This window comes from Miniopterus schreibersii, assembly GCF_964146895.1.
Source record: "Miniopterus schreibersii genome assembly, chromosome: 4".
Classification (NCBI taxonomy): domain Eukaryota; kingdom Metazoa; phylum Chordata; class Mammalia; order Chiroptera; family Miniopteridae; genus Miniopterus; species Miniopterus schreibersii.
This window is the reverse complement of record NC_138105.1, coordinates 64147499-64160019: the sequence shown is the minus strand read 5'-3', so window position 1 is coordinate 64160019 and position 12521 is coordinate 64147499. Positions and strand designations below refer to the sequence as shown.

Here is a 12521-nt window from a genome sequence, read left to right as displayed (position 1 = left end):
CTGAGCGGGTCCTGCCTTCTATCAGGCAGCTGAAGGCCCCACCTCCTTCCCTGTGTGCTGGAGGTGGGGGGGGAGGCTCAGTCTACATCCCTCCCCCACCCCAGCCCCCACATGGATCCAGGCTGCTTGTGGGGCATGGGGGGAGCAGGGGTGAGGACAGGCCTGGTCGTCCGAGCTCTGTCCTTACACACCACGGGAGCATGCGGCTGGCCCCTATGGCTCCCTATGTGCACAGATGGCCCGGGCTCTGGGGAGGGTAGCAGGAGGCTCACTCAAGGCCCCCAGCCTCACACCAGCTCACTTGGCCAAGGGGATCTTTCCTGCACACCCCTTGACCCCTGGTGGCGCCAGGACCGACCTTGTCCAGCAGATGGGCAAGACTGAGGCTTCTGCATCCAGCCATCCCTGGAGAGGCTGTTGGGTGGACCCCAGTTCCATCTCCTCCTCACCTATTCCCTTGGAGCCTACCTCTTCTGGGTCTGTATGTACACCAGTGTTAGAATCAGAACTTCTGGGAAGTTGATGGGGTCGCCTGCATATCCCCACCTCCCCACCCTCCACTCCGGAATAGGAATCTGATTCAGACTCAGATTGCTGGGAGGGGAGCTCCAGAAACATGGGCCTCACAGGGGCATGGGTCAGGCCTGGGCGCTGGCTGAGACCAGGGCCAGTTAGCTGTGGCATCACAGGCACATCAGGATAGGCTACAGAGTCCCCTTCTTCCCTGGAGTCCACCGAACTGAGCCCCTAGGTTCCTGGGACACCCCCATCCCCCCACCACCAATCAGCCATTCTTCTTGTCTTCCCCTACTGGTTGGCAGGACACACATGCATCCCAGTACACCTGGCCATGGCTCTGTAATGCCTCCAATATGTAAGTGGTACACAGGGTCTGGGCCTCCAGGAAGGCAGCCCTGCCTGGACCCTCGCTGTGGCTTCTGCCAAGGCCACTGGCCCTGTCTGCTCGGGAAATGCTCCCACAGACAGACTGAAATGCTTAGGGCCTAATGTCAGCATGGACTGGCTCTCTGTGGCCTCAGCTGGGCAGGCTGGAGGGGAAGTGCTCATTTGGGAGGGCTTGTGGGTCTTTCTCCTGGTACTGTTGGCTGAGGGCTACTCCTCTGCACCCTCCTCTGCTCCTGAGCTTTTGGGGCCCCTGTCTGCAAAATGGATACCCACTGCTCTGTCTTAATGGCCGTCCCTGCAGAGAAGTCTGGTTGGGGGCTCGTTCCCCACCTGTCCAGGACCCCTGAGCGGCTGGTCCCCACATGTCCCCATGTCCAGTGCAAGCCAGGCACCTGGTGCCAGCGAGGGCAGCACAAATGTCCCTGGCATTGTACCTGATTTTCTTTAAATTTAGGATTATAAACTGTGTGTAACCTCCGTGCAGCAGGCTTCACGCAGGCCCCACAGGTATGGGGCCCCTGAGTCCTGACAAATCCCTACACTGGTGTCACCTCCACAGGAATGAGCACGAAGCAGGTGTCACCTTCTTCCCGTGTCATTCAGTGGGGTCAGTGCACAGCTTGTGGGGTCTGGCTTCTCTCATAAGTGTGGTGTTTTCAGGGTTCGTCCATGTCATGGCTAGTGTCAGAGCCTTGTTCCTCTCATGGCTGAGCAGCATCTGCCCCGTGGCTGACCCCTTGTGTACCTGTCATGGGGCCACCCTGGCCATGCCCTCACCCGGACTGTCTTCCAGGAATCCTCATACCTCGATGACCTCTCCAACGCCTCCATCTTCTCCTCATCTGTGGACTCCCTCTCGGACATCGCGGACACCCCTGACTTCCTGCCCGCTGACAGCCTCAACCAGGTGCCCACCATTTGGGATGTGAGCACTGGCTCCTCTGCCCAAGATAAGGTCAGTTCACCCTGAGGCCTCCATGTCAGTAGGGGGGTCAGGATTGTTCAGAAACTGATGAGGCTGTTGGGTCCTCACCTTTCCTGTACAACCCAGAAAATGCAAGGGTTTGTGGGGGAAGCTACTATGTTGGGCACCTTGCCCCTCCTTCTGTGTAAGTGCTATCATAGCCAGGCGCCCCCCCCGCCCCCCCCGTGTCTCCGGTGGCTGAGTCTCCATGCCTGCTCTGTGTTGAGCCTACTGAGGAGATGGGGGTCCCCAGGATGTGAACAAAATGTCATTTTTCATGGTTCTCACCCAGGGTGGCCCTGCCCCCAGGAACACTGTGTCATGTCTGGAGACATCTCTGGTTGTCACAGCTGGGGGTGTTCCTGGCATCTAATGGGTGGGAGCCAGGGATGCTGCTCAACCCTCCACAGTACTCAGGACGGTCCCCTACAGAGAATGACCCAGCCCCAATTTCAGCTGTGCAGAGGGGGAAAGATCCTGAGCTAGTGAAACACAAAGTTATGTGATGGGATAGAAAAGTGGTGGAAATCCTTCTGTAGAGGCCACTTTGGGGTTGAGGGATAGAGGAATTGTGGGCCAGGACAGGTGGCAGGAACAGCTCTTGCAAAGACCCTGTGATAGGAACTAGCTGAATGGACCTGAAGGTCAGTGGTGGGCCTTGCACCTGGCCAGGTGGAAGTCGGGAGGTGAGGCTAGCTCAGAGGGATCACAGGTGAGCAGAGTCCCCCAGTATGCCAGGCACAGACTCCAGCATATGCCCAGGACCAGGCAGTGGGGGCACCCAGCATGGGGCCAGCAGGGGGACAGGGAGTGCCCAGGAAAGCCCAGTGAGGTCCCTGTCCTTGGCAGCCTTAATGGACAATCCAGGCTCATCTTAGTGTCTGGGTGAAGGGGCCCAGCAGGACAGCAGCATTACCCAAGTCTCCCAGGGCCCTCTGGTGGCTTCTAGCTCTTGGGAGGAGGGCTTGAGGGCAGCTGAAACCTAACACTCACAACATGCAGTGAGCCAGCCCACCCGCCAGGAAGCCTGACTCAGCCTTCTGGGAACCTGGCTGAGGCTGTTTATTTTTGTTAATTCAAAAAAAAAGGAGAGGGACTTGAGCATAAGTTTTTGATTTCCCTGTACCTCACTTCCATTTTTTCTAATTTATTTTTTAATCCTCACCTGAGTACACTTTCACTGATTTTTAGAGAGGTGAAGTGAGAGAGAGGGAGAGGGAGAAACATCAACCAGCTGCCTCTCACATGTGCCCTGACCAGGGCTGGGGGGTTGAACCCACAACCCAAGTAAATGCCCCTACCAGGAATTGAACCCTTGACCTTTCAGTGCACTGGACAATGCTGCTACCCACTGAGCCACACGGGCCAGGCGTGGCTCAGTGGTTGAGTATCGAACTAGGATCCAGGAGATCGAGGTTCGATTTCTGGTCAGGGCACATGCTTGGGTTGCGGGCTCAATCCCCAGTCGGGGGCATGCAGGAGGCAGCCAATCAATGACGACTCGCTCATCATTGATGTTTCTTTCTCTCTCTCTTCCTCTTCCTTTCTCTCTGAAATCAATAAAGACATATTTTAAAAATTGGAAAAAAAAAAAATCTTTGGCCATGTTCGTAGCCTTTGGAAACAAATGGAGTTATAAAATCAAGTCAGCTATCACATTACTGAATCCCCTGGTGACCCTTTTTCCTCTGAGACTGTAAATGACACTTGTGGTCTGGGGCACCCAGCACTCATAGTCATTGGTCTTGGGATGGCAGAGGTCTGTGAGGAGCCAAGGAGGATGGCCACATGTTACTTTCATGCAGCATGTTTTATAATCACATAGTAGGTCTTGGCCACCAGAACCAGCTGGCAGGCAGCAGGAAGGAGGCAGATGGCCGGTGCTGGGCAGAGGGGCATGATGGCATGGAAAGCCTGAGTCCAGGCCGGTGGTCCTATCGAGGTGCTCCCTTGCTTCCTTGGCACATCCAGCCTGCAGGCTCATGTTTACTCTCTCCTTCATTTCTTCTCCAGTTGTTCCTGCCCAGTGGGCCATTTACGGGCCTTGAGGACCCAGTGCCCTCCCTCGCCAGCACTCCACTTCTCATCAGCTACCAGGTGAGCTGGGCCCCTTCTTCAGCCCTGCCCACCCCTCCTGGGACTAGGAGGGCCATTCACACTCAGGCACCTATTGTGTGTCAGACCCTGGCCTGCTTAGAAGCAGGGTCTGCCCATTTTACAGGTGGGAGGTACCATGTTGGGGCAGGGGACAGGTAGGCTCTCCCCACCACCCCCATCACTGGGCTGGCTGGTGGACCAGGCCCCTGCCCCTTGGGGAAGGCAGGCCATGCTGAGTGACAGGACTGTCCCTGCCATGATGACACCGGTCTTCAGTCTCAGAGTCAGAGTCAGCCAGAGGAGGAGGAGGAGGCGGAGGAGGAGGAGGCAGAGGAGCTGGGCCACACGGAGATCTATGCGGACTATGTGCCATCCAAGTGTGAGTGCATGGCCTCCCCTAGTCCCTGGCATGCGGGAGGAGACCCCTGGAGGACACCCCCAGTAGGCAACCACAGGTCTGCACAGACCCACCAGGCTTCAGGGCTCCTGCGTGAGGGCACCCAGTCCTGGGGTCCCTGAACCAGCAAAGGTGGGCCTGGTAGGGGTGGAGGGAGGGCCAGTTCTATAACTGTGGTAATCTGAACCTTGTCTAAAACTGAGGTGGCTCCAAAGGTGTGATGTAAGCTCACCTCCTCTTAGCCCAGCCTCCTCCCCACCCAGCTAGGGTTTTATGGGTCTGCCCCCCTCTCTCCTTTGTGCAAAGCACTGATAGGTCCCTTCCCCTTCCCCTTCCCCCCTCCCCTAGTCCCCATCCTGGTCCCTCCCCCATCCTGGTCCAGTCCAGCTGAGACCCTGACCATGCCCCTGACCACACCCCTCCAGCCAAGGTTGGGAAGCAGCACCCTGACCGTGTTGTGGAGACCAGCACACTGTCCAGTGTCCCACCACCAGACATCACCTACACCCTTGCCCTGCCTGCCTGGGACAGCGGGGTCCTGTCTGCCTTGCAGCTGGAAGCCATCACCTATGCCTGTCAGGTGACCCCAGTGTTTCCCACCTGACCCTGTTTCTAGTTGGAGGGTCTCAATGCCCCACCTGGTTCTATATCCATGGGGGTGTTTGGTGCCCACCCAACCCATCCCACATGGGGAGGTATTTCCGTGTCCACCCAACTGCATACTATAGGGGGGGGTCTCAGTGCCCACCTGACCCCGTCCTTTGTGAGGTTTTCTGATCACTGCCCTATATACCTACAGCAACATGAGGTCCTGCTCCCCAGTGGGCAGCGAGCGGGCTTCCTCATTGGCGATGGTGCTGGGGTGGGCAAAGGTCGCACTGTGGCAGGCATCATCCTTGAGAACTACCTGCGGGGCCGCAAGAAGTCCCTGTGGTGAGTGTCCCCCCTGCATGTGGGGTGGGCAGGGCCAGCAGGGGTGGGAGATAGTAGACACCCACCAACTCGCACCCTCCAGGTTCAGCGTCTCCAACGATCTCAAGTATGACGCTGAGCGTGACCTGCGCGACATCAATGCCCCTGACATCCCAGTGCACGCGCTGAGCAAGGTGGGTTGGTGGCCCCCTCCCCCATTGCCTGGTGACCCGAAAATGTGCCCACACCCATCCCTTTCCCCAGATCAAGTATGGTGACAACACTACCTCAGAGGGCGTCCTGTTCGCTACCTACTCCGCCCTGATCGGGGAGAGCCAGGCTGGCGGGCAGCATCGCACGCGCATCCGGCAGATCCTAGAATGGTGTGGGCCGGCCTTTGACGGCGTGGTATCCTGTCCTGATGAGGGGTGGGAGGGAGGAGGGGCGGTTGGGCACAGGAGGATAAGAGGGGGTTGGAGAGGACAGCAGTGTCAGAGGAGGGGGCAAGGTAGGCACCAAGGGTGGGAGGAGGAAGGGACTGAGCGGTCAAAGAAGGGGGAGGAGTGGGTAGGGAGGGTGGCACTGAGCTGGAGGGGGTAGGGCCTAGGGGCGAGGAGGAGGGCGGGGCCAAGGGAGAGAGGTGTGGCTGCAAGGGTGGGGTTCAGGGTAGGAGCTGTGAGTAGGAGGGTTAAGGGAGAGGCTGGAGGGGCTGTGGGAAATCTGGAAGCCAGGGACCTGATGCTGGCTGGGGAGGAATTCTTGTCAGAGGACTATGCTTCGGAGGCTCGCCCCCCAAGGGAGGCTCCTTCTCAGTGACTACTGTTCTCAGCCCCTCACAGTCTGGCTGGGCCTCCTGGCTCCAGCCTGCAGGACCGTGACCACAGACTGGGTGGTGTTTGGTAGTGGGAATGTGCCACCTGGGTAAGAGGTGTGGGGTGCGGACCCCTTCCTCCTCCTCCTCCTCTTCCTCCCCCGTCCCCACCCCAAGATTTAAAGATTCTACCTTTCCCTCCTTATCTCTGAAAACTTGGATACTCAGGTAACTTTGTCTTCTCCTCCTACCAGACTATAAGAGCAAAGAATAGGAAAGTGGCAGCAAGAGCATAGTTTAACATGTCTTTGTTAACTTTTGTAAACCCCAGCCCCCCACATTCACCCCCCAAGTGAGACACCAGGTGGGAGGCCCTCAGCTCCTGGGGATTTGTGCAGGGCACCCCATTCCCTGCCGCCCCCCCCGCCCCCCCAGTACTCAGGATCTGCCCCTGGTGTGGAGGCCACTTCTCATGTCCCCTCTGTGCAGCCCTGGGTTGGCTTGGTGCTATGGGCATCCTGTGGGTGCTCATCCTCCTGTGCACAACCTCCCCAGGTTGTCCCCTGTGTGCCATCTCATGTCACTGTTTTCCCCACCAGAGCTGGGGAAAGTTAGTTTGTCGCTGTGCATCATGCTGCTCTGTTCTGTCCTTAGCCATTAATTACCCTGTCACAGGGACATTCCTGGGGTTTCCAGCCTCTGTATTATACACAGTCTTGTGTGAGCCCCATCACCCCTTCTCACTGTGTCCTCGGGGTCATTCCAGAAGTGGGGTGACCAGCTTGGGCACTCCTGGTCCCAGTCAGAGATAAGAAGAGGAACATGGGCCCTGTGTGTCCTTTCTGGTCACATGAGCAAGTATATGGATTTACTGGTTAGGAAATGCAGAACAGCTCCTGTGTGCCCAAAGACGAAACAAGGTTATTGGTGTGTCCTGGGCACCCATATGACACCTTGCACAGCCTGGGGAAAGGGATAGTGTAAAAAAATACAACATTAATGTTCAACCCCAGGGGCTGCATGCTCAGTTCCAGACTCACCTTTTCATTTGGATTTCGTAAATTCTCTGTTGACCCTTTACATGCACATCATATATACATGTGCATGTGTGTGTGAACATGAGCTTTGTTTTTTAAATAGGCTCATGATAGGCATACTTGTCTATAACTTTTTTTTTTAATTACAAGAGAAAGTTTATTTAGAAAGTTACAGAGGTAGTAGAAGTGAGCCAGCTGGGCTGCATAGGTTCAGGAAACAAGTTAGAGAAGCAAAAGAAGGGCCTTTGGAGATTAGGAGAGGGAAAGGCAAAGGTAATGTGCCTGGGGAGGAAGAAGGGGACAGGAAAGGCGAAGGTGTACTCCCGAGAGAGAGAGCGCCTGCCTGTAACTATTTTCTCCTTAAAATATTAAGAACATTCTACATATTATTACAATTTGTTTCTTCAGTATCTTTTTTTAAATGGGGTCAGTGTAGATTTGTGAGGAGTCATAGAGAGAGACCCCAGTTCTGCATGGGAAGCCATGGCTCCCTCTCTTATTCAGAGGCTCCCTTTTTTTCACACTCAGTGGCGCATGTCTGTGTCAGTGTCATCTGTAAGGTCTTCACAAGGCCCTCACACGCATTTCCATTAGTAGTCGAGTAGGGGGTAGGGGCATAATCAGGGGTGGGGAACCATTTTTCTGCGAAGGGCCATTTGGATATAACATCATTTGCGGGCCATACAAAATTATTACTGCTATGAAAAAAGCTCCTAGATTTATTGACTTTCCAGCCCCACCTGCGGTTGCCTTGGCAGGGCCAGACCAAATGATTTCGTGGGCCTTATGTGGCCCACGAGCCAGACGATCCCCACCCCTGGCCTAGAGACTGTTTCTCACTCATCCTGGTGGCCTCACACACCCCAGGGTCCCCACCCTTGGTCAGACATAGACACACGCCCCAGATACCTTGCTGAGTTCCCTGAACCAGGAAGGGGCAGGCTGGGATGGTCACCTTCCAAAACTGTCCTTAACTCACACCCGCCAACGATCGTGTTTGATGAGTGCCACAAAGCCAAGAATGCCAGCTCCACCAAGATGGGCAAGGCCGTGCTGGACCTGCAGAACAAGCTGCCTCTGGCCAGGGTGGTCTACGCCAGTGCCACAGGTGAGGGGGCAGCTGCCAGGGACAGGGAGAAAGACTGATCACCCACACAGTCGTCAGCGATGTCTGGCCTGGTGCAGTCAGAATGAGGGTATCACAAGTACCATCCATTCATTGACCTCACAGCTTGGCCCAAAGGTGGAGCTTACTCTCCCCAGGCCAGTGGTAACTTACACAGTTTCGTGAATGCCAACCCCTATCAGGGGCTCCCCTCTGCCAACTGGCTTCAGCTCCCTGGCTGTGGGTACTTTCCTGGGACCTGAAGGTCCCTGTACCTGGTCCTTGGGTCATTTCTAATGCCATGTCCCTTATCTCCTCCAAACCTTACTGGGTTGGAGGAGCTGAGGGTGACTCCCACCCCCAACCCCCAGGCGCCTCTGAGCCCCGAAACATGATCTACATGAGCCGCCTGGGCATCTGGGGTGAGGGCACACCCTTCCGGACCTTCGAGGACTTTCTGCATGCCATTGAGAAGAGGTGAGCACCCCTACCTGTCCATGACAGGTGGCTGGGGGGCCTTGGGCCCTGCTTATCACATGCAGAGGCCTGCTGTCAGTGTGCCCAGTTCACACCCCAGCCCACACTCCTCCAGCAGCCAGAGTGATCGTAAAACACAAATCCTGCTCTTTCTCTGTCCAGCACTTCCCATTGTTCTAGGGTAAAGAGCCCCTTCCTGCTTTTCTTGTACCCTCCCCCAACCCCTCCTCAGCCCAGCAGGATCAGGCAAATGGGAGCAAAGGGCCTTTGCACCTGCTGTCTGCATTCCCTTTGTGCACCTGGTCCAGGGCTCAGCTACAGGTGTCCGCCCCTCCACGGAGTAGCTCCATCACTTCATGGTACTCAGCATGTGGTCAGGCAGGTCCCTGCCAATGCTCAGGCAGCCCTGTCTGTCCACAGGGGCGTGGGTGCTATGGAGATCGTGGCCATGGACATGAAGGTCAGTGGCATGTACATTGCGCGCCAGCTCAGCTTCAGTGGTGTTACTTTTCGAATTGAGGAAATCCCACTGGATCCGACCTTCGAGCTTGTCTACAACCGTGCAGCCCTACTGGTGAGCTGGCTGGCCAGGGGCCTCTAACTGCGTGAACACACTGTGCATTTCCTCTTGGAATTACATTCCTGTCACCTTCAGCATCTGTCTTTAAAGATGCTACAAGGATTTGTCAGGTTACAGAAAGGTGGAAGCAGCCAGACCACCTGCTGGGGTCTTTGGCTGGAGCCTAAGGACTCAGTTCTGTTCAAGGCAGAGATTATGTGACTGTAGTGAAGTGGGCACACAGCTGGGTCCTACCACCCTCTCCATGATGTCACGAGCACTTTGTCCCTAGGCTGTTTCCAGTGTCCACATCTCTGTACACTGTGACCTAGCCCTTATTTTCACCATCTCCTCCCTGTGTGGTGGGTTCCTGTTGTCCTCACTGTCAGATCATACCCACACAAGACAAGCCCTGAGCATTGGCTCTGCCTGTGCTGTATCCTTACCTCAAACCAAGATAGGGTTTCCCCCTCGCACTGCTGACATAAGGACCAGGTCATCCTATGTGGGGGTCTGTCCTGGGCACTGCTGGGTGCTGAGCAAGCATCACTGGCTCCCACCCACTCAATGCCAAGAGAACCCCTAGTCTCCAGTCATGACAACTACAGATGGCCCAGTGCCCCTGGGAGTAGGGTCACCCAGGGTGAGAGAGCCCCTGGTCTAAAGTGTCAAAAGTCGACACTTCCCCTTCTGAAATCATGTCCCACACATGGCATCACATTTTTGTTTTTTAACATTTCTGACTGTTCAGGTATCGGCAGAGCCTTTGTGTTGCTCTACATATAAGCCCCCACCCCGGCTCCAAATTCCAGCAGGGTTGGGGCTGGGGAACAGCTGGGCAGTAGTGAGTTCAGCCACTTGTGACATGTCGTTGCAGTGGGCCGAGGCCCTGGGCGTGTTTCAGCAGGCAGCTGACTGGATTGGTCTGGAGTCCCGCAAGTCCCTGTGGGGTCAGTTCTGGTCGGCCCACCAGCGCTTCTTCAAGTACCTGTGCATTGCCGCCAAGGTGCGACGGCTGGTGGAGCTGGCCCGGGAGGAACTGGCCCAGGACAAGGTGAGTTGGCAGCAGTGGTGGCTGGGCCTCATCGCTACACCCTGGACCCCTGCATTCATGCCTGAGGGGGCAAGTTGGTGGAACAGGCACCAACATCTATCTTACAAACAAGCCCGAATGTGGCTGGCTGAGTACATGAGGACAAGGGTGAGCCGAGGTCCAGAAGGTTCTGGTCCCACCTGACCCCAGCTCCTTGCAGCAGGCGGCAGGAGTGGCCTTGCCCTGGGCTCTCCATGTCCAGGCCTGGCGGATCCCCAAAAGGAACAGAACACAGAGTAATGAGGGGGTCTGGAGACCTAAGGCCAGATGTCAGCTGCAGTACAGAGTTGCCTGATGGGTTTGGGTGTGTGAGGGCCTGCAACCAGCGGGACCCAAAGGGAGGAAGGAGGAGAAACTGAGGCAGACTGGGTTTTCTAACTTCAGGGGCTTCCCTCTTGGCCCCTCTGGGGCCATGCTCCAGAGCTATGGGTGGGGGTTCCAAGCAGGTTCACCCCCATCTCACCCCCCACAGTGCGTGGTCATTGGGCTGCAGTCCACAGGCGAGGCACGTACAAGGGAGGTGCTGGATGAAAAGGATGGGCAGCTTGACTGCTTTGTCTCAGCCGCTGAGTGAGTGATGCACATGGGGGTGGGCAGGGTGGCCACACCAGGGACCCCGTCACCCTGTGGCTCACTAGGCCTCGCCAGCAATGACCTGTGGTCTGTCCTTGTCCCGTGACTTCACCCATGGGAGCCTGGGCACATTTCTTGAGCCCTGTCTTTAGAGACTTCAGGCCCAGCTTACTTTTAAAGCCACAAAGCTTAACCGTGGTGGCTCAGGAATTAGAGGGTCAGTGGAGGGCCCCAAGATTTCAGAATGAGCCCGTCCCCCATGTGGGAATAGTGCTGTTTTAAGGAGGGACTCCTCAAAATTTAGGGACTGGCCTGCAGGGCACCCAAAGCCCCAAACCTCTCTTCCCAGCCCATAGTGAGCAAGGGTTCCAGTATGGCACCCCCATTCTGACTCATCCCCCATGACCCAGCATTGCCTCCTTTTTCAGGAAGCCTCCAGCCCCATGCACCTACCCCACCTATCCTGGTCTTGGGAGTCACCAAATGTGTCTACCCCCTTTTCCGTCAGAGGTAGTCAGCTCCACCTAGACCCCTAGTCCCACAACCAGTCCATCGCAGCAAAACTGCCCCCTTGAGACTCTTCCCCACTGTCCTCTGAACCTAATCGCACACAGGCCGACAGCATGCTCGTCCTCATAGTGAAAATAAACTCTGCTTCTCACTTTCAGGGGTGTCTTTTTGTCACTAATTCAGAAGCACTTTCCTTCAACCAAAAGAAAGCGAGACAGAGGGGCAGGCAGTAAGAGAAAACGTAAGCACCCGCCCTGCCTGCAGCTTTGGCTTGTGGCCTTCCTGGGGCCTCCCTTCCATCCACTTTCCTGCTGCCTCTCTCTAGCCCCTCCTTTCTGAGCATCATCCCAGGTCAGCTGGTCACTCCTGCTGCTCCCTCTGGCGCCCCTTTCCCAGCATCTACCTGCAAAGGTGGGCTAGGGAAGAGTGAAACCACAGACAGCCTGCAGGGAGGGCATCCAGGGGGCAGTAGGCACAGAGTGCCCCGACCACAAGTTCCCAAGAGAGAACTGATGGGGGCAGCCTCCATCCACATGCCCTGTCATGAGTTGCCATAAGCTGGGCCCCAGGCCAGACCCCTACAGGCCGGAGGAGCAGAGCTGGGCCGAGGTGACCCCTAGCTCCTCCCCTTCAGGGCGGCCAAGGGGCCGTGGGGCCAAGGCGTCCAGGCCAGCATACGAGGCGGCAGGTGTGATCCGAATCAGTGATGACAGCAGTACTGAATCAGATGCCGGCCTGGACAGCGATTTCCACTCCTCCCCTGAATCCCTGGTGGACGATGATGTGGTCATCGTGGATACCATAGGGCTCCCTGCTGACGAGCGCGGTGAGGCCTGTGACCCAGCCTTTCCCTTCTTTACCTATAGAGAACAGGCTCAGAGAGGGGAGGTCAGTGTCCCATGTTCAGTCAGCAGCAAAGCTGGGTTCATACAGGCAGTCTGGGGTTAGGGAGAATGAGCCCCCACACCTCCCCTGCACCTGGCTGTCCCTGAGGCTGGTGGGGACCACTTTGTCCTTGAGGACCCAAGGCTGAGTCTGTGAGTGGGGCTGTGGGCAGGTCACCTGGTCGGTCCTCCCTGA

General features: G+C 56.5%; 1 protein-coding gene across 1 annotated transcript in view; it reads left to right on the top strand.

The window, feature by feature from the left end:
• Window positions 1-12521, top strand: part of SBNO2 (strawberry notch homolog 2) — a 50194-nt gene that overhangs the window by 31823 nt on the left and 5850 nt on the right. Inside the window, exons 5-18 of the mRNA XM_081135233.1 lie at window positions 1700-1861; window positions 3884-3967; window positions 4244-4346; window positions 4790-4944; window positions 5164-5297; window positions 5380-5470; window positions 5541-5684; window positions 8115-8232; window positions 8601-8706; window positions 9127-9280; window positions 10143-10319; window positions 10831-10928; window positions 11600-11682; window positions 12076-12267. Coding sequence (XP_080991359.1) covers window positions 1700-1861; window positions 3884-3967; window positions 4244-4346; window positions 4790-4944; window positions 5164-5297; window positions 5380-5470; window positions 5541-5684; window positions 8115-8232; window positions 8601-8706; window positions 9127-9280; window positions 10143-10319; window positions 10831-10928; window positions 11600-11682; window positions 12076-12267 — 1801 coding nt within the window. The remainder of the gene's footprint in view (window positions 1-1699; window positions 1862-3883; window positions 3968-4243; window positions 4347-4789; window positions 4945-5163; window positions 5298-5379; window positions 5471-5540; window positions 5685-8114; window positions 8233-8600; window positions 8707-9126; window positions 9281-10142; window positions 10320-10830; window positions 10929-11599; window positions 11683-12075; window positions 12268-12521) is intronic.